Source organism: Triturus cristatus, chromosome 11 (assembly GCF_964204655.1).
Source record: "Triturus cristatus chromosome 11, aTriCri1.1, whole genome shotgun sequence".
NCBI classification, from domain to species: Eukaryota; Metazoa; Chordata; class Amphibia; order Caudata; family Salamandridae; genus Triturus; species Triturus cristatus.
Genome location: NC_140594.1, coordinates 1,041,906,969 through 1,041,926,933, shown reverse-complemented (window position 1 = coordinate 1,041,926,933; position 19,965 = coordinate 1,041,906,969). Strand labels below are relative to the sequence as shown.

The following is a 19,965-nucleotide window of genomic DNA, read 5'->3' as shown; positions in this document are numbered from 1 at the left end:
TGCGTTTCAATAAAATCTCACATATACAATTCAACGCTAAACATTACTTTTCGCCACTACATATTCATATGGGTCATTTACGTCACGCAACTTGGATTGCTTTGGGCTCGGTAGCAGTAGGCGAGGCTGAGCTGAGTGGAACTCTGCCGAGGACGACAACCTGATTCTATCTTTTGTGTCTATGACGCTTCGACTCGCTTTGTTGTCCGTTGTCTATGTCTATGTGCGTGTCTGGGAGCCTGGAGTGTCTGCCAGCAGGGACCTTATTCAGAAGTGGAGGAAGCGCCGAGGGCTGAGAGCTGGGCGGCGGTGAGGCAGGCTAAAGTGTGACAGACTTTAACTGCTGTGCACAGATCCCCCAATCTTGCTGTTGCCTCCTTATTCCTGCACTCACCTTGATCGCCCCGGAGGGGCCGAGGCGACAGCATGAAGGTGACCGTTGATTTCGAGGAGTGCTTGAAGGACTCACCCCGATTCAGGTACAAAAGGGCCCTTCCGTCCTTTGTATTCTTTGCACTTATCACCTGTGCACCTCGGTGGCAGTGTTTGTGTACCCTGGCTAAGGGGCAGGACTGCAGGCATAGCGTTTGTCTTTAAGAAATTGTCCTGAAATGCACAGCACTCTATTGAACTTATTAAAAACATTTGTTCAGGGGTAGTGCACATTATCGTATTAATAAATCATCTATCATTAATACGGGAAGCAAGTCTGCTGAGGTTGATGGAGCCCTGAGGCTCAAGATTCTTTTTTCACTGATAGAACAGTAATATGATAAGGACATTCTGTATTCATTCGCAGCACACATACATACATACCCATGTGTTTTGACAAAAATGTATCGCTTGAAACCCGTATGCATGATCAATTCTTTTTTTACTGCTTTCTCTTCTTGCATTTGCCCGCAAGAGTGTCCTTTGTTATTATTTTGCAATAATGCGTTGCATTTAACTGCGTGTTGCCCTATAGTAGTATGCAAAAATGCTCTCCCATTTTTTTCTGTGAAGGTACTCCCGACTATTTCCTTGTAACCCTTTCTCTGATCACTCGTCAAGAGTGCTCTCTTATGAAAGACATTTTCCTCGGTGATCCTTTGCAAGAACTTTCGACACATGTTTCTACAAGAGGTTTACGTTTACCTCAGTTATCTTTTGCCAGGGTTTCCCCATGATTTTTTTTCATTTTTTTTCCTGGATAAACGTCTGCAAAAGTTTTTTTTTTTTACTGCTGTGCATCTCGTATGGTAATCTAAGAATATTCTCCAAAATTCCGTTGCAAGAGAACTCTCCGATATGCCAAGCATTCCTGGATGGTTCTCTTTAAGGCTGCTCCCTCATGAGCCTTGGAAGAGTTTTAGCCTGCAGAGCCTCTGTAAGAACTTTAATGATTATCCTCACTACATTTTTTTACTGGTGAAACTCTGCAAGAGTTGTTATCTGTCCTTTCAATACTAATCTTAGAAAATCCTCTTTAGGGATTTTCTTCGATACCTCTGTAAAGAAGTTTTCTCATGTTTTCATCTGCATGATCATTTTTCCTGTGAAACGACAAATTTTGTTTCTGATAGTTTATTGTGCTCTTCCTTTTATAAGCCACAGTCCCTTCTATTTTGCATTTGTTACTGAGAGTAGTTATGCATTACTCAAGGATTACTTATTCCTAAATTTCTCTCAGTAAAACTCATTTAATAGTTAGCTTTATGAATCTGTGACTAGCAGTGTTTCTCATCTTCTGAAGAAAATCACTCCCTGTCAATCATCTCTACAGCGCTCCACTGTATTTTATTAAATACTGTTTCCTGGTATTTTTATAGTTCAAAGGTCAAATCTCGATGAAAAGCATAATATTTTGAATCAAGAAAGACAAGCAATGCGTATTCCTGATAAATGCAACATTGATATATTTTATAACCTGTGTATCACTGAGTACAAATCATCTTAAGCATTAATGGCATCATAACCACTGGAGTGAAATCTGACACTTTATTGTAGGCCATACATTGTTGTACAGACAATGTTATTTTATGCTGCTCATCCATGTTAACAGTGGTTTTCATATTTTGTGTTCTCTAGTTTTCATAATCAATGTAAATGGATGATTTGACCTACAGATGTTCACAGATTTTATAACCCTATTTAAAAAAAACAATTGTTCTCCTTCCTCCAACATGATAAATACTCGTTCAATCTTTTTTTTAACTAAAGCGGCATAGTCCTTGTATTTACAGCTGAAAATGTACAGGTGATCTCACCAAGAGCAATGTACTGCTGTTACATTTGTAGCAGCGTATGAGACAGACTGTTTCATTGCTTCTGTACTTCTGAATTTGGGAAATTCCAGAATTGGAGAGAGTTTGCTTTTGGGTGATATAGAGTCCTTTAATATTGTCAGTAGGCTGGCTAAATAACTTTTTTTCTCATATGTAGAGCTTTGTAGGTTAAATAGCCCAGTTTAAATTTCACAGAGCCTCTGTTCGGAGAAAGTGGCGCACGTGTGAGATAGGTGTGATATAGGCAACATTTTTCCTACCCGATTTTAATATTCTAATTGAATGGAACAGTACTTGAACTGGAGTTGGGCGGCTTTGTGATCCCTGTCATGATAGGGCTGCCATATTTGAGTTGTCTTTAGGTAATTTGGAGATAGAAGTTTTTTTGATTGAGTTCAATTGAAGTTTGCCGAAGAGGAGTCAGTTGTGTAGCCCAACAATTTTACCATGTGTAACGAGGATGGGGAGAGAACCCTTTTAGCAGAAGGATTATGTGGCATCTTGGTTACTTAAGTATGATGTCAACCTGGGCAACAGTAGAATGTAAGCTCTGGAATGACAGGATCGTCATGACAGAGATTAGAATGTTTGTGTTTGAAGGAAACATCAGTTGCCCAGGATTGTTGTTGGGTTTGGATGGGATCCTCCGTGTTAAGGAATAAACTACCTGTTATTTGTGATGAAAGGAGGATGGTTGGTGGAAAACAGTCAAAGTGCGACACCTGCAATGGAGAAACGTCTGCGATGCTAAAAGGAAGGTCGCACCAAGGAAATCCCATAGAGTTGGGAGCAAACCTTTGTACTTAAGAGACTTTGTCCAATGATTGTATTTTCCTTATTTTCACCACCTCTTGGTCGATGCACCCTTTCGACATTTCTTTTGTTTTTGTGCATCATCTTCTATTTACTTGTATATAGTTTTAGAGTGTAATTATTATATGAGGGAGGTGTGTGGCATCTTGGTCACTTAAGTATGATGTCAATCTGGGCCACAGTAGAATGTAAGCTCTGGAATGAAAGGATTGTCATGACAGAGATTAGAATGTTTGTATTTGAAGGAAACATCAGTTGTCCAGGATTGTTGTTGTGTTAAAGAATAAACTACGATTTCCCTTGGATGTGTTTCATGCCATACCTGGAGTTTTTCATTCTACTGAAGCCATCCTCCTACAGATTAGTTTTGGAATGTATTTTCTTTTGGATTATTGGGGTAATTACCATGAATGCAGTCTTCTGTGGCTGTAGCATTAGGATTTTTTGTTGTTGTCCAGAATCCTAGTTTTTACAGGCAATACTGGTGTGTGATAATGTCTTGTAATGTTACTGGTTTCAGAGATTGACTGAAGGTCCAGGTCTTTTACATAGCCATTCTAGCTTAGACCCTTGCATGCAAATCCTTTTCCTATGACTTTTGATAATGGTAAGCTGATGTATTCTCAGTGAAAACGAAGTCGACGTGAGCCATCAAAATCCTCAACTGATCAATTTTTAAGAAGTTAACGGATTCTTGTGCTATAATTAGTATATGATGATTACATTTTTTTTTTTGTGTGTGTGGAAATGTTTGGTAATAGTTGCACAACTTTGAGTCCCTAACTGTCCTACAAAGAAAATTCCATACTAAAGGCAAATTTCGGGCTAAATACAACAACATGGAATCTGGGACTAGGCCCCTTCACTGTACTTTCCGCATTAGCAGAAGTGAGATATACCTCCAAAAAAGGTCATATGAAAAGGACTCCGACAATAAAAATTTGGTTTGGAAGCAGCGAAGAAATAGGCATTTGTAGCCAAATATTGCATAGGTACTTTTAACAATATTTTCGATGCATCTTTAAGAAAGGATATGGAAACAAATCATTACTTTGTTAATACAAAAAGTAGTACAGTTAAAATGTTGGTATGACAGCAAAGTGAAACAAAGGAACTGGGAGATGTTAGTAAATGGCAATGTGCCTTAATGAGAGGCTAAGGCATCCAAGCAGCAATCACGGCCTAAGCAAAAAGCTATAAATCAGCAATTAAAATGTCAGGATCTTCAAAACCGAATACAAAAAGAAATGGCACAATGAGACCAACCTAAAAATGCCATAACCTTGGCAGGGCAGGGCCGGACTGGAAACCAAAACCGGCCCTGGCAAAGAGCTCGGCCAGCCCCAGAGCGGAAAGCTTTGTGCCGCTTTTGTTGCTGGGTGTAATAAGTAAAAGGAACCGAAGGCCAGTTGGATTTCCATGTAGATTTATTGTAGATTTAGTAGATCAGAAATCACAACATGGAGTAGTACAGAATTAGATGTAGGTGCAAAACCGGCCCCTGGTAACAAACAATACCTCCCAGGGGTCTAAAGCTGGCCCTCACCCTGGCAGCCCATCGGGGAAATGGCCGGTGCCCGCATTGGCCAGTCCGGCCCTGGACTTTGGTGGAGAGCCCGTCAAATAAATGGCAAAACATGAGGAATTAAAGAAAACCAATGGCTGCAGGGGGCTAAACTAAAGTTTACTCTTGTTCCATTTTTATGAAGGATTGATAACATGATGTCCATGGACAGCTAAAGCACCTAGACAGCAATCCGTTTTGTTTGGCCACGTGCAAAATATGAACATTTAGCCGCTCTAACCAGTATATTACTCGTTATACAAAAAAGGTGGCAGTGGTTTTAAACAGCGCAACCATCACGCCTGTTTTATGGCGTGCTCAATGCAAATATTGTGCCACCTACAACATTACTCAGTACATGGTGAAAGATCCTCCAAGCACATAAATTGTAGAAATTCAAACTGCAGACCACAGCACATTTAATAGTTCAAACTGACTGACTAACAGTCAGTAAACCGTTTATTTCCAAACTAAGAGTAGTAGGTATAGCACAATCTTGATCATAGGTGGATCATTTAACAAATTGTTGACAAGTAAATGAAGCAAATGAACAGCCGACACGTGTTTGGTCATTATACGACTTTTTCAAGGCTCAAGCGCAAAATTCAACAATATGCGAAATCAGCAAAACCATTGTCATCACAATCTGTGTAATGAGTTCAAAATGCCACTTCATTCCAAATAAGGTCATAGGGCTAACAAGTGCCCATATAGTCACTAGTGCAAGCGAGTAAGCCAAAAAAGCCTCGTTGTGTTAGACGAGTAAGGGCCAAAGTTCCAAGCCCCCGGGAAGTCAATAATCTTCCTTCACAATCCCAACCAGCGTGGCTCCCCGCCCGCATTCAAGTCATACTGGTATGTATTACTCAATATATCTGCTATTCTGTTCTAAAATTTTTTAGCACCTTGCTTAGTGAAAACGCTTCGTACAATTTATTTAATTTTTTTTTTTTGCAAGTTTTTTTTCTCCATATGAAGCATCAGTTTCTCCAAAATTTCCCACTTATACACTCTTCTAGCTCTTCCTTTGATATACTTTTGTTTGTTCTTGAAAAAACAATATTCTTTTCCATTCTGGCCACTTACCTCCCTCTTCTACTAAAGCCTCTGATTTAGTACAAGTTATGATACAGTGTTGCATACACTTTCTCTGTTCTGTTTCAAGTCTCTTTCTGTGATAAACCACTTTTCCATCTTATTTTTCTCTACGTCATTGTTGGTGAGCTATTTTCTCCAGTTCATGAATATTAATCATGTGACATGTCCTCTAGGACTTTTGTGGTGTCTCAGAGTAGGGAAGAGTCCTGTCAGACCCAGGCATAGTGTCTCCAGCTCTGGTAGACCAGTGCAAGATGGAGGAGGTAAAGGCCATTCGTGAAGCTGCTCAGTGCCCCAAGATGGCATGGGAAGATGTGCTGCTTTGCAGCGAGTCAGTTAATCCTAATCCCAGATCTAGCAAGAGGCTAGAGGACGCCCACGTGCACAGGAACTTCTTGTTGCAATTGGCCCATTAGATTATATTGGGTGTATTTTTATAGCGCTCTGTCACCCATGAGGGTATCTTGGTGCTTTGGCAGGTGTGTGAGGGTAGCCTTAAGGAAAGATCACTTACTCGAGGATTCAGGTCTTCAGCTTCTGACAGAATTCATGAAGGGAAGATGAGGCTCTAAAGTGGTGTGGGAGTTTGTTCCATACCTTAGGAGCGATTGGATACCCAGGGCAGTGCACCCTGGGGATCAAGAAAACCAGTGAACGACTATAGCGCTTGGCCCACCTTGAAGGGTGAACCCGAGAGGTTTTGCAAAAGCTGCTTTCCTGCCAGCTCAGTGAGAAGTTGAGAGGCCACCACTTTGAGGGGGTGTAGATTGACATTGCTGCTCCTGTGGAGCTCTTTGAACCTCAGATACAATTAAGGTGTTTATGGTTTCACCTCTCCATTTTGGGCTTTCACTACCTCATCTGTAAGCCCTTATCCCTGTTGAAGGAAACTTTGCCTGAGCTTATTGTACGGAATTGGCTAATCATCTACTCAGCCCCCGACTTTTAATATAAGACAATAAATCACATTACTCTTTGTGGCTTGTAATTGTGCCCTTTGCCCCTGTATGCACACTTTATTATTTTTTTGCTGTTTTTGACTAGTTTTACTGGTACACACAAGGAGGAGTCTTGTAAAATTGCTTTGTACTTTTAGTACGTGCTGGCCTTTGTGGCATTCAGTGTACTTCATCTTCATAGATTTTGGCTTAATTCCTGTTGCATTTTGCGTGCTTGTGACAACTGTGTGATAGTGCTAGACACACCGACTCTTGTCACTTTTTCTTGTTTGTGTAGTTCCTTCTTTTGCATTTACATATAATATTGTAAATGCATTACTGTATGATCTCTGTGTATCTAACATGCTACTTATCTTCAAACGTCAAGCTGGACATCTCTCTTCCTGGCTTCGATAACCTGTCCTCTGCAAAAGAATGTTCAGTCTCGTAATCCATTTGTTAGAGTGAGAGGTCTTTCCTAGAGGTTGGAAGTCTGCTTGGCTTCCTGTACTGACCCGGAAACGCCTTCTCTGGGATGGTAAAAAGCTATTGTTTGCGGTTGGAAACCTTTCCCGTGCTAGCTTCGCCTGGCCTCTGTATTTTTGCTGACATTTGACTCGGTGGTGCCTGGAAGATGCCTGCAGGGTGTGTCTCCATGCATTGTCCGCTACTTCCTTCACCCAGCCTTCTTTCTTGGGCGTGACACATCTACAGAGCAATTGCACCGATGGCAGCAAATTATCACGCTAACGCCATCATGATTAACATCCATGGTATTTTACGCCCGAGCGTGCAGTATTGACACGAGTACAGGCAAATGCGTTTTTTTTTTTTGCTTGTTTGTGTTTTTTTTTTTCTTCAGTGACTAGGAAGCGGTAGAAACCGCAGACTGACAGCGAGCGCAAACCGAGGAAACTCTGTCACACACGCATGACTCATGTACACTAAAATAGTTTCATACCGCTGCCTTCTGAAAAGGGCAAATCGTTCATTCAGCATAGCAAAGTGGCACGGAAAGCTACGTGCACTTCTTGTGTGTTTTTTTTTATTTAAAAACGCATAGTTTTTTACGTTACAAGTTATTTTACTTGTAGTTGAAAATCACACTTTCCCGCGCATTTTTTTTATTTTTTCAGTATGAAAATGTTGGGAAGCCATCATTGCTGTGCAGATAATTGGCTCCACGAGCTTGGGAGCGCAGTCGGGAATCTTCTCGAAGGATCTGTTGAGTTAAAGCAATTCCAGTTAAGGCCTTCCCAGACAGACTGCTTCTTAGAATCACATAATAAAAGCATTTCGCTTACTCTTTATCTTTTGTTGGAAGTAGCTTGTTAAATAGTGGACGTTCAAAAACAAGAGGCACACGGTTCTGTGCAGTGAGAGCCACAAAGACTTCTGGTTTTCATGACATTTAAACGATGTCATATGGGCCCCTCTTAACCAGTGCTGAACTGGAAGACAGATGCTAATGCACGGCAAAAAAGAAATCTGTTTTAAGTTTAAGGCCTCTTTTTTGTGTTTAGCTATGCAGAGATCAATTTCAAAACAATGCTTTACAAAAACATCTAAGTCATCACATTTTATTAAGTAGGCAGATGTGTTCTGCAATTCTTTGTGTAGTACACGATACACTTCTCTAAATAGGGTAATTTTACCTAGCAGAATAAAATAAATCTTATGGCATATACATCTATTCACATAATGATTTACACAGATCCGTATCTGATTGTAGCTCATGGGTACTCACACACATTTTCCCTGAGGCCACAAAGTTTGGTATCTGATGTGACCAAGGGCCGCATTGATGCTAGTAGGGTGGTGGTCAGGAGGAGAGTTTCTAGGGGTGGAGGGCAGTGTGGTGGGTGTAGGGGAAGCAAATCATATACATCTAGTGGCTGAATTGCACAATGGGAGAGCAGAAAACCTGTGATGAATCCCAGCTTACCCACTTTACCAAATTTAGTGATCCTTGGCAATTGTTTTATTTTACTCTCCTTCCTTTTTTAGGTCTCGCGAGCCAAAGGCTCGAAGAGACATTTTATATCTGGGCTTTTCAAAGTGCTGCCGTGGCCTAAAGCTACAGTGCACGTGAACGTGCACGCGCGCAGCGCCATGTGTCTTAACTCCGTAGCGATCGTAATCACGATCACTTTCACTTTCGCGGGCTCCTCTGTTGCTGGCATTCCCCCCTCCTTTCTCGTTTTTTATTGCGATTGTTGTCCGACATGCATTTTTTGTCCCTGGCTGCACCCGCCCACTTCCGCCCTGCTCGTACTTACTGATAAACAAGTAACATGTAAAAGCATTCCCCTCCAGGAATACAAAATGCTGTGTGTGCATTTCCCTGCCATAAGCGCTTACGCAGTGCATTTGGATTCCCTTTAGTAGACCTGACGTCCATTCATAATAAGCGCCACGCTCACTATTCTAATCCTTCCCTGTACTTGTTTCTGTTCACCCATCTTCCTCAGGTACATCCCTGCAGCTTGTTCTCCGCATCCTCACGGTTCTGCTGTTGCCGCAATCTGTGCCTTTATTTTCCCTGAGGACGGCATCTCTTTTCTGCTGATCGCTATCACTGCACATCAATCCACTTCCATTGGCACTTCTCTCTCCGTGGCCCACCCCTTCATCCTCTTTCTCGCCGTCTGCCTCACTTACTCTGTATAGGCACGCACCCCCTGTCACTCATTGTTACCCCATCCCTCCTGTGTGCGCCATCTCTTTCGGTGTCCGTGATTTGATCCTTCTCTTCTCTGTCCTCTTGAAGCTGTCTGCATATCCCCCCTTTGTGCCGAAAGCGATCGTGTCAATTTATGCTGCAGATAGACCCTTCAACCCGGCAGCACATTAACACACTTACGAGATTATCGCGTGGAGTGTGTGTGTTTGTACCTGTTTGTGTGGGGTCCGTTTTCTGTGTTTGTGGTTGTACATATGGGCGTCTCTGATTTTCTACATCAGTGATCTGTGCGCGTCTGTATGTGTGGGAGTGCGTATGTTCCTTTGTGCATGTGTAGGTGATCCGTGTGTCTGTGCGTGCTTGTTCTTTGTGTGTCTGTTACACATGTGTGATTATGTGTGGTTTGAGGCGTCAGAGCTGCCTCACAGGCCCGGAGCAGCAGCTGGGTGTTGATGTATGTGATTGGGTTATATAGCAGCGGCTTCACAGTGCATTCTGAGGCTGATCTATAGCTGGTCTGAACTGTATCTGTATCGATTTCTACCCAGGCTTCATCTCCTCTCCTCCTAAACCGCCATTCCCTCCCCTCCCCCTGATCCTCAAACCACCACAGCCACACGCTCAACTGTGATCAAAAAGGCTGCAGTCCCTGACCACCTCTTGTAAACTTTATTACACAGCCAGCTAGGGATATGCAATACATCAAACTAAATGCAGGCCGGAAATATTTATCGCCCTGTCCGGCTCCCTCATTACAATGTATGGTATTCATGTGACTTAGGAGGGATTGGGAAAATGAGAAATGATACAGTGATGTAGCTTGATACACATACAAAGCTATGCCCTGGGAGATGCACCACCTCAGCCTCTTACTCTGGCCCCGAGCAAGAGAGAGAAAGGCGGAAAAGAAAGCGCATGTTTGAAGCTGTTCTGTTTTCTGAACGAGCATCTCTTGAATTGAACAAAGGCTTTTACGAGTCTCTGCGCAGCTTTTCTGCCAGTGACGTGTAAGTGAGGTAGAGTAGATGTGTGCATTACCGCCTCACTTCTGTGAATGCGTACATTACATATATACATGTGTAAACTAAGCTGAGTATGTATATATTATGACCTATTTACTTTCATATAGGAAGCAATGACATGATGTGTGCATTACACAGTTTATTTTTGTAAGGAAGCACGGCTGGGAATGATGTGTACATTACAGGTTTACTTGTGGAATGAGAGCAGCAGATGTCCACGTTACAATTGTAGTATCATAGAGCAAGCAGAACTCATGGCAAGAAAGCTGGTGTAACATGTATGAACAAAAAGTCACTATTGTCAAGTAAGCAGGTAAAAGGTGTGTACATCACAGTTTTACTAGTGGAAGGTAAGGGGAGTGATATGATATGTACATTACAGTTTTACTTTTATAACAACTCAAGAACACAATGTGCACATTGCAGCTTTCTCTTTAGAAAGTAAGCAGAGAATGTGTAATTTATATTTTTACTTGGGTACGTTATGCAGGAATATGAGCTCTACACTACAGTCTACCTAAGTAAAGTAACAGAGGACGGGGTACCCCTGTACCTGTTGCTTCTTCCCCCCCTTCTCCCCCAATGGTCTTGATTTCTTCTTCCCCTCCCAACCACCCCACCCCCCACTTTGTCGCTTCTTCCCCTCCCACTCCCCAATTGTCTTGATTTCTTCCTCCCCTCCAGCCCCTGCTTGTCAGTGATGCTTCTTACCCTTCCACCACCCCCCCTTGTCCGTGTTACTCCTTCCCTTCCACCCCCATCCTTCTGTTGACCCTCCTACTTCTTCCACACCACCCATCACCTTCCAATTGTCTGTGCTGTCACCACCCTCCATAAGCGAAACAAGCATTGGCATAGCCTTTGGGACCTGATGCATAGCTAAATACTTATAAGTGTTTAGTTATCCAGCACAATATCCTTGGTGCAACAACATCAAGTGTTGCATGGTTAAACACTTATAAGGTCCCAAATGCTCGACCTATTGGCTATGCCGATGCTTGTTTGTTTACATACCAAGCCTAGTGCCCTAAAAACGTTCATTCAATCCTGTTGTTTAATCTTGAATGGACTACATACAAAATGGTAGGCTAGAGAAGCTTCTCTATTTGTAGATGGCGCCCTTTCTCACTATATCCATTAGCCATTGCCAACCAGGGATTTGAGGCAGAAACATCAACCAAACATCATGAATGCAATACAGTACATTAACTGTAGCGTCGGCCAGAACAAACTTCAACAAGCATTTGCAATTCAATAGGTCTTACACGAGTTTGAGCTATTGGCATTGTAAATGAGAATGCCGTTTATTTTTGTTTTCGTTTTAAAACAAATAAAAGGCATTGTCATTTATAATGCCAATAGCTTAAACTTGCGTAAATGCGAGACCTATTGCATTGCAAATGCTTGTCTTAATTACCGTATATCAGAGAACCTGCACTTGCATAACTTAAGGATGCGTGCTGTACAAAACCTTTTCCTGTGTTTGATTTAATAAAATATAATGTTGTTCATGTAATAGGAAACCAGTCCACCCAAGAGTGTACATAACAACTGACTTGCCTCTTAGTTCACTGTTCCAATAAACAAATGATGGACGGAACGCTGACAATGCAGACATTCTCCCCCAGTCAAGAGATCTGGGTTAAATCCATCGTTCTTTTGCCCACTACGCCACCCCAGTTTAGACATGGCCATATGCAAATCAGTCTTGACCCTGTGCCTCATGGGAACAGTCCAGCCCGAACTGCCAAGCCATGTCTTCCCTGGACCGGAATCAAGCATCCTAGGACCGGTTTCTGGCTGTCAGCCGTCATCAGCCAGGATAGCTTGACTCCAGTGGCGTAGTGAGCACGGGTCCCACGTCTGGGAATACCCATCCCACTTAGGGCGAAAAGCGTTACAATAAACAAATGATGGACGGAACGCTGACAATGCAGACATTCTCCCCCAGTCAAGAGATCTGGGTTAAATCCATCGTTCTTTTGCCCACTACGCCACCCCAGTTTAGACATGGCCATATGCAAATCAGTCTTGACCCTGTGCCTCATGGGAACAGTCCAGCCCGAACTGCCAAGCCATGTCTTCCCTGGACCGGAATCAAGCATCCTAGGACCGGTTTCTGGCTATCAGCCGTCATCAGCCAGGATAGCTTGACTCCAGTGGCGTAGTGAGCACGGGTCCCACGTCTGGGAATACCCATATGGCTGGGTTCAAACTGGAACGGCATGGTGAGCAAAAAAACGATGGATTTAGGCCCAGATCTCTGTACTGGGGTGAATGTATGACATTGTTCTGCATTCTGTCCATCAATAATTGTTTTTGCATTTGTCACCCCGAGTGGGAAGGGTATGCCCAGACGTGGGTCCCGTGCTCTCCATGCCACTGGAATCAAGCTATCCTGGCTGAAGAGGGGTGAAACCCCGAAACCGGTCCTAGGATGCTTGCTTCCAGTCCAGGGAGGACCTGGCTTGGCAGTTCGGGCTGGACTGTACCCATGAGGCACAGGGTCAAGACTGATTTGCATATGGCTGGGTTCAAACTGGAACGGCATGGTGAGCAAAAAAACGATGGATTTAGGCCCAGATCTCTGTACTGGGGTGAATGTATGACATTGTTCTGCATTCTGTCCATCAATTGTTGTTTTGTCTTAGTTCACTGTTGGCATTGCAGTCCGGGTGGGGTAAAGAATTAATGTTTCTGAATTTATGTTTGAAATCTATCATTAAAAAAAAATACTTCTCAGTGCACGAATATCTGAAGTACTAAGGTGAAATGGTTCTGCTTGTTCATAATAAACTTCATTACAATTTTAAGAGATCACATTGTATTTTTACTCTTTTGCTGCAGCATGTCTTTAACAAGCATTGAAAATGCAATAGGTCTCGCCTTTGATTAAGTTTGAAAAGCCATTTGCTTTGCTAATGCTATTGTATAGCAAAGATGTGACTATTTCCCACTGCAATGGGTGGAGTCACTCGCTGTCTGTCGGTGACTGCAGGCGGACTACTTGTAGCCAGGTTAAATCACACCCGATATCAGGAGCTTCAGCAAGAGGCATGAATGAATGAATGAATGGAACATCTCTAAAGCACACTGCCACTTGTAGACGAGCATCCTGGCGCTATACTAAGAAGCGCTGTGAAACCTTGTCAAGGTACTTGAACAGATCAATAAAATTAGGGCGTGACAGTGCATATGTTATGCCCACATCTCAGATGCTCAGTGGAAACACTAGGTAACATCGAAGGGTGCAATCAGCATTGGAGTGAATCAGTGTCCACAGACACCCCCTACAAATTTAGGAGTCAAGGCGCTAGATGGACCGCTCTGGCCAGCACGGAAGTACCAACATTGGTCAGTCGCAGGGTCGCACTGGCCTATTTCTCTAACCCACTTGCTGCTCCAGACTTCATCCTTTACATCTTTACCCATTGAGAAGCCTTTGTTTGCTCTAGGTTGGGTCTGCTCATTGCTTTTATCTGGCAACCTGGCTTCGTTTCGCTTTCAACCAGGGACGAATAGTTTTCGGTTGAAGCCTTCATACCTGCCAAGACTCAGAGAGGTCCTGGAACTGGAAAAACCAGATTTTCTTCCCCAAATATTCATCCGTCATACGACGTGTGCCCCGCGTTAATCTTCAGGGTAATCCTGCCTTTGAGTATGGGTGGGACACGGGAGACGGGTGCTTAACCATTGACAATCAGCATGGGTCAGTTGAGTTCTTTCCTGGTTTGTTTTTGAACTGGGACCGTGGTCAAGTGCCAGACTGGTGAGACCCGTGCCAGACTGGTGAGACCCGTGCCAGGCAGGTGAGACGCTTGCCAGGCAGGTGAGACCCGTGCCAGGAACCCTTTGAGCCTCCAGCGAGAGGCGTTGACCCCCACCGAAGAACCTCAAACCTCCCACTTGTTTCAATTTTGTTTGCCCAATGAACAATGCTGCTGTAGTCCGCAAAGAGGGTGACGCTGTCCATCACCCAACCCCACAATGCAACAGCCATGTACGTGCAGCTTCAGGGAGATTAACCCAGGCACCAATGGGCTTCCTTCGGAGCCTCCATAATGACAAAGTTTTGTGCGGAAGTTGCAGTTTTTTTTAATACATCATGAACACTTGGTCAACTTAACAATTTTGGTGAAGATTTAGGAAAAAAATTGCAAGTGAACACTCCTGCATGAAGGAGGTTTTGTTCATGTTATTCATGCAGTGGCCAGAACCGGGGCTGGGTGGGGCTGCTGTAGTGCTGGCATGGGTGACGGGGTGAAGGCACCCTAGAGCTGTCGAAGGTGCTGGAAGGGCAGGCAACGATTGGAAAAGTAAAACCATTCAGGGCTGGATCTCGAAGACTAGGTGTTGAATACTCGAGCTATTGCTGGATACTTGGACAAAGAGGCCCTCTTTTAGGCGACCAGTAGACTTGTGCATGTGGTGGGGGTACCATCTTCTAGGCAGTTGCGCGCTGGGGCTGTTTTGGTGGTGTGGGACCAGTCACCTGCTCAGCTAATTTTGTCTTTTCCTGGTGACCGAGGAACTCTTGGCACGCCCACTTCACAGCCTTGGCTGGTCACTCTACACGCGCTCGTGTGTTTCACGCACGAGACACCAGTAGGAAAGGTGACTTTGAGCATCCGTTGGTATGAGGTGTATCCGAGCATGCGCTGGGCACGGTGGCACCAAACGCAAGGCTGGCACTGATCGCCAGTCCAAGCTCAGAGGTGTGTTCTGCAGCCATTGGCATGGAACGCTGCCAGGGCTGTGTAAGGCTGCTGGCTCAAGCTGCAAGGGGGACCAAGGTGGTCTGGTGGCACACTCTTGACATATTCTGCTGGGGAGTCCACCATGGCCATTTTGGCCACAGAGGGCATGACTCTGGCCTCACACAGGAGCTCTCATTCTCCGCCAAGTAGCCACCGCTGCGCCTGTGGTCTCCAGAGGGCGGTTTATACTCGAATCCATGTGGCTAAAATGTGCCACTGGGTTCTGAAATGTATGTTTTTTTCTGAAAAGCCTCTCAAAGAACGCACATTAACAGGTTTATTTCCATATAGACAAAGATTCTGAAACAACCGCCATTTGCAGCTTGGCGTGTTCCTTCATGCTATCAGTTCATGAAATCTCTCAAAACTCACCTCTTCGGTCTTGATAATATCCACTGCACCTTTCCCTCCCTCCGGTGCACTGCACCCTTCACTCCGTCTCATATCCACTGTACACTTGCGTCCCTCTATTGTGTGCACTGCACGCTTCTGTCCCTACCTTGCGTTGTAGCCTTCCCTCCCTGCCTCATATCCACTGTAGACTTCCCTCCCTCCCTCGTGTGCCCTGCACCCTTTCCTCCCTCCCTCCTGTGCACTGCAACCTTTTGCCCCTCCCTCCTGTGCACTGCACCCTTTCCTCCCTCCCGTGCACTGCACCCTTTCCTGCCTCCCTCCTGTGCACTGCACCCTTTCCTCAATCCCTTGTGTGCTCTGCACCTTTCCGTCCCTCCCCCCTGTGCATTGCACCCTTCCCTCTTTGCATGCACTGCACACTTCCGTCCCTCCCTCCTGTGCACTGCACCCTTGCCTCCTTGCATGCACTACACACTTCACTCCTTCCCTTGTGTGCACTGCACCCTTTCCTCCCTCCCTTGTGTGCACTGCACCCTTCCATCCCTCCCGAGCACTGCACCCTTCACTCCCTGTCTCATAGCCACTGTAGACTTCCCTCCCTGCCTCATATCCACTGTAGACTTCCCTCTCTCCCTCGTGTGCACTGCACCCTTTCGTCCCTCCTTCCCTTGTGTGCACTGCACCCTTTCCTCCCTCCCGTGCACTGCACCCTTCCGTCCCTCCCTGCTGTGCACTGCACCTTTCCCTCCCTGTCTCATATCCACTGAACCCTCCCCTCCCACGCATGCACTGCACCCTTTCCTCCCTCGTGTGCACAGCGCCCTTCCGTCCGTCCGTCCCTCGCGTGCACTGCCCCCCCCTCTCTCTCATGTGCACTGCGCCCTCTCCCCTCCCCCTCGCTGGGTGGCGGTGTTCCCAGCCTCATCTGTATTTGCACACTCCCTGTCCTCAGTGCACCTCGCCCGTGCATCCTTGAGAGCTGGCCTCGTGTCATGTTGCTGTGTTCATCTCTGACTCCGCTGCCTCCTGAGACTAGATTCTAACTTTATAAAATACACAACTCCCCCCAGTGCTTTAAATACAAATATTGTCTTCACACTGGGTGTGACAAGTGCCCCGTGGCTGGAGGCTGCCGTCGCAGCATGCGCTCTGACGCGGGCCAGGACACCATGGACCACCATGCAGGATGGCTCCGACGGCCACACGCTTGGGACAGAGTCAGCGCCGATCCCCGCTCTGTCCGATCTCCGCTCTGTCCCAGAGCTCCTTCATGCAGGATGGCTCCGACGGCCATGCACTTGGGTCAGGGTCAGCGTCGATCCCCGCTCTGTCCCAGAGCTCCTTCATGCAGGATGGCTCCGATGGCCACGCGCTTGGGACAGGGTCAGCGCCGATCCCTGCTCTGTCCCCGAGCTCCTTCATGCAAGAAGGCTCCGACGGCCACGCGCTTAGGACAGGGTTAGCGCCAATCCCTGCTCTGTCGCAGATTTCCTCGCTACAGAGTGGCGGTCATGCATGGTGAGCCATCGGGCGCTGGACGCCGGTGGGGATCGCACTTCTCCCATCGTATAGGGTACCAGCCTCCCTCTTGGTGGCCTGTCGTAGATGTGCAAAGAGGCCTCTCTACGGACACTTAAGCGCTATATCCAGTCGCAAGGAACCTGTCATACAAATCTGAGCCGCTGACACTTCTGGCCTTCTAGGCACTGTCTCTAAGGTCGTCCAGCCTGTGGACCTGGAGAATGCAGTGCGCATTAGTTTGCGATATACTGTAGCGCCTAATGATATGGACGTAGTGCTTGTGTGGTCTGTATCTTGAAAGCAGATTTGTTTACTCCTGGTTAGAAGTGATGCAGCACCCCCACTCTGCAGCCCCCACACTAGCACCCTCTGCTCGGGCCTTCAAGAACTCAGGGTGCCCCTGGTATGCAAATACCTTTCCCAAGTAACTCAACATCTTTTTCAGCTGCACTCCTGCTAAAGTTAGTGCTGCTTGTCGTCATAGGGCATCACCCCGCCCACGGGGCTCCCAAAACAGATGAGTGGTTAGCTCATGCGAGTTACAGAACACGAGCTCGGGGGACCTCTCTGGGTGCGCAAGGACAGCTCCTGTTTGAACTGGTCACTTCTAAAACAAGCGCTCGCCATTCCCGCTGTTCATTTTTGAATCACGCTTTCACTTTAAAGTGAAAGCGCGATGCAAAAATAAACACGCGGCGCCCTGTCTCCCTTCGAGACGGCCCATCCAGACTCTATTGCAGGGCTTGTTTACATAACATGTCTCTTGCGATAAGAAACTGCTTCACGACAGCCATGAAGCAGGCGATCCAGTCCGGATGGGCCGGACAAAAAAGCGAAAAGGAGGCAACCCAGAAAGCTTATTTCCAATGGCAGGCCACCTTTTACCATAAACGGTGACGCAAGCCAATGGAAATAAGGGGCGGGGCTTCAAGCCCTTCTCTCATAGTCCTCCTTGACAATAAATCTCGCCAAACGAGCTTGCCATGTGCGCAGCAATGCTAGGCGAGACCTAAAAATGAAGGTGTCTCTTAAGTTAAACAGTGGAGGACAACCTAGATACTTCTTTACTATCAGTTCAATTAACATTTAAATAAAGGATTGCCTGTTTATTTAACATCTTTTTAATGTTACTGCTGAGTCGAGTAAACAGCAGCCTAGTGCTGCTGTTGACCATGGGGCTGCATGGAAATGTCAGGAGAGCCGCATGCGGCCCCCGGGCTGTACTTTGAGTATTGCTGGTCAATACTAAACACTACATTAGTCTATTCTGAACTCTCCTGCCACTTTCCCATATGATTCAGCTGTAAATATTCGGAAACACAGCCAAATGTGAAGTCAGCAGACTTCAGGCAAGCACCAGAAAATTGCAGAAGATTCTGAGAGCAGCATAGCATTCTTCAGATGGTGGAAATGTGCTATACAGTTGCCTATAACATGTCATTTTTAGGTGTGAGATCTAATGGCACTTAGCGCCATTCACAACGAACATACTGTATTCTGTACTTGCTTTACATAAGTGAAAAGGAAAAGTGTGTAAAAGGCATTTTTTAACATGCAGCGCAAAAATACATGTTCTCTGTTGGCTGACCAAAAAACTATTTATCAGGAAATTTCATCCAAAGATAGAGGCCCGTGCAGAATACGAGGGTAAGCAGATTTAGATTTCTTTAGATAAAGTACAGGAAACTGACCCATTACCAAGGGGTGGAAATCATTGTCCTGGTCTTCTCTGATCCTGTCTGATGGACAAAAGATCCTGCAAGACCATCCTGAACTCTAATTGTGTTTAATGTAGGGACACATTTTGAACTGCTTAGCAAAGCAAATCATGGAAGTAGTTAAGAACTGTAACTTCCAACTGCTGGTTAGGAATATCTCACTGCTACCAGTGTTAGGAGAATTGCATAAATATTTTTTAATCGTGAGGATGGTCTGCCTCATTATTGTCCAGGACTGACACACCAACAGAAAGTAGCTGAAGTTGGCAAAATATATAATACCATTTGTCTGTGTGGTATGGCCTCTTGCATCTTCGCTCCTGATTACTAAATTGTACAGTCAACATACAAAGTAAACATTTACAAATTATACCACCTATTGTACCACGAAAAAGCCATCGTTCCACCATTTTGCATTAATACATCGTAATGACTTGAAAACCTATCCTTAAATAGCTCACAATCAAGTCCCCTTGGACATCCCTGATTGTGTGTAATACGCTGTAAGACAGCTTTTGAGATGCATATTGACATGTTGCACTGAAAGCATTGCTCTTATGAGGAGTTTTAACCCCTTCCATGCTGCGCAAATTCCGCCGCTGTGCTGACGGTTTCTTGCGCGGGCGTGGTCATGACGGAACGGTTCCGTCATGAGCACAGCTCAACCGTGGCTCATGACGGAACCGTTCCGTCATGAGCACCGAAGGGGTTAACTTCACTTCTATCTACTTACTGCCGAAGAACTTCAGCAAGAGAGATGTAGGGCTCAGGGACCGTCACAGCATTCCTCTGACAAACTCCGAGTACTTCATTTCTGTATTGAACAATGTCTTGGCAAGTTGGTAACCATAAGTTGCTTGCCCTGTAAATGTACATAGCTCTTAAATGCTTAGAAATGTTGTTCCCTTCATAAAATACTAATATTAAGAGAGCATTATTGTGCATTTTTTTCTTGAGTATGTTTCACTTGTCACTTTAACTTAAAATACATATTTTTAAGGGGGAACTATAAAATTCAATACACATGTGCAAATGTTAGTTTTCTGTGTGGATGTTATGTTTGACGTTTCAAAACAAAGTTTTTAAAATGGATCCTCCTCGAAGGCCTAGCGATCCCAGATATTAGAAAGTACTACTGGGCCTCACAGCTTGTAGTCCTTAACAACTGGATTATACTCCGACCTGGAAGAGCTGGCCTACAGAGTCGACAGAGACGCAATGTCCATGGAG

The 19,965-nt window shown here is 45.1% G+C and overlaps 1 protein-coding gene across 4 annotated transcripts in view; it reads left to right on the top strand.

Moving 5' to 3' along the window:
- The first annotated feature begins 204 nt into the window (after window positions 1–204).
- The window catches only part of ACAP2 (ArfGAP with coiled-coil, ankyrin repeat and PH domains 2), a 402,036-nt gene continuing 382,275 nt past the window's right edge, over window positions 205–19,965 (top strand). The window contains exon 1 of one of the 4 annotated variants that reach the window (XM_085635275.1): window positions 205–479. In XM_085635275.1, the coding sequence (XP_085491401.1) occupies window positions 427–479 (53 nt within the window). In that variant the 5' untranslated portion in view covers window positions 205–426. The remainder of the gene's footprint in view (window positions 480–19,965) is intronic. The other 3 variants (XM_085635276.1, XM_085635277.1, XM_085635278.1) reach the window with 3 other exon arrangements.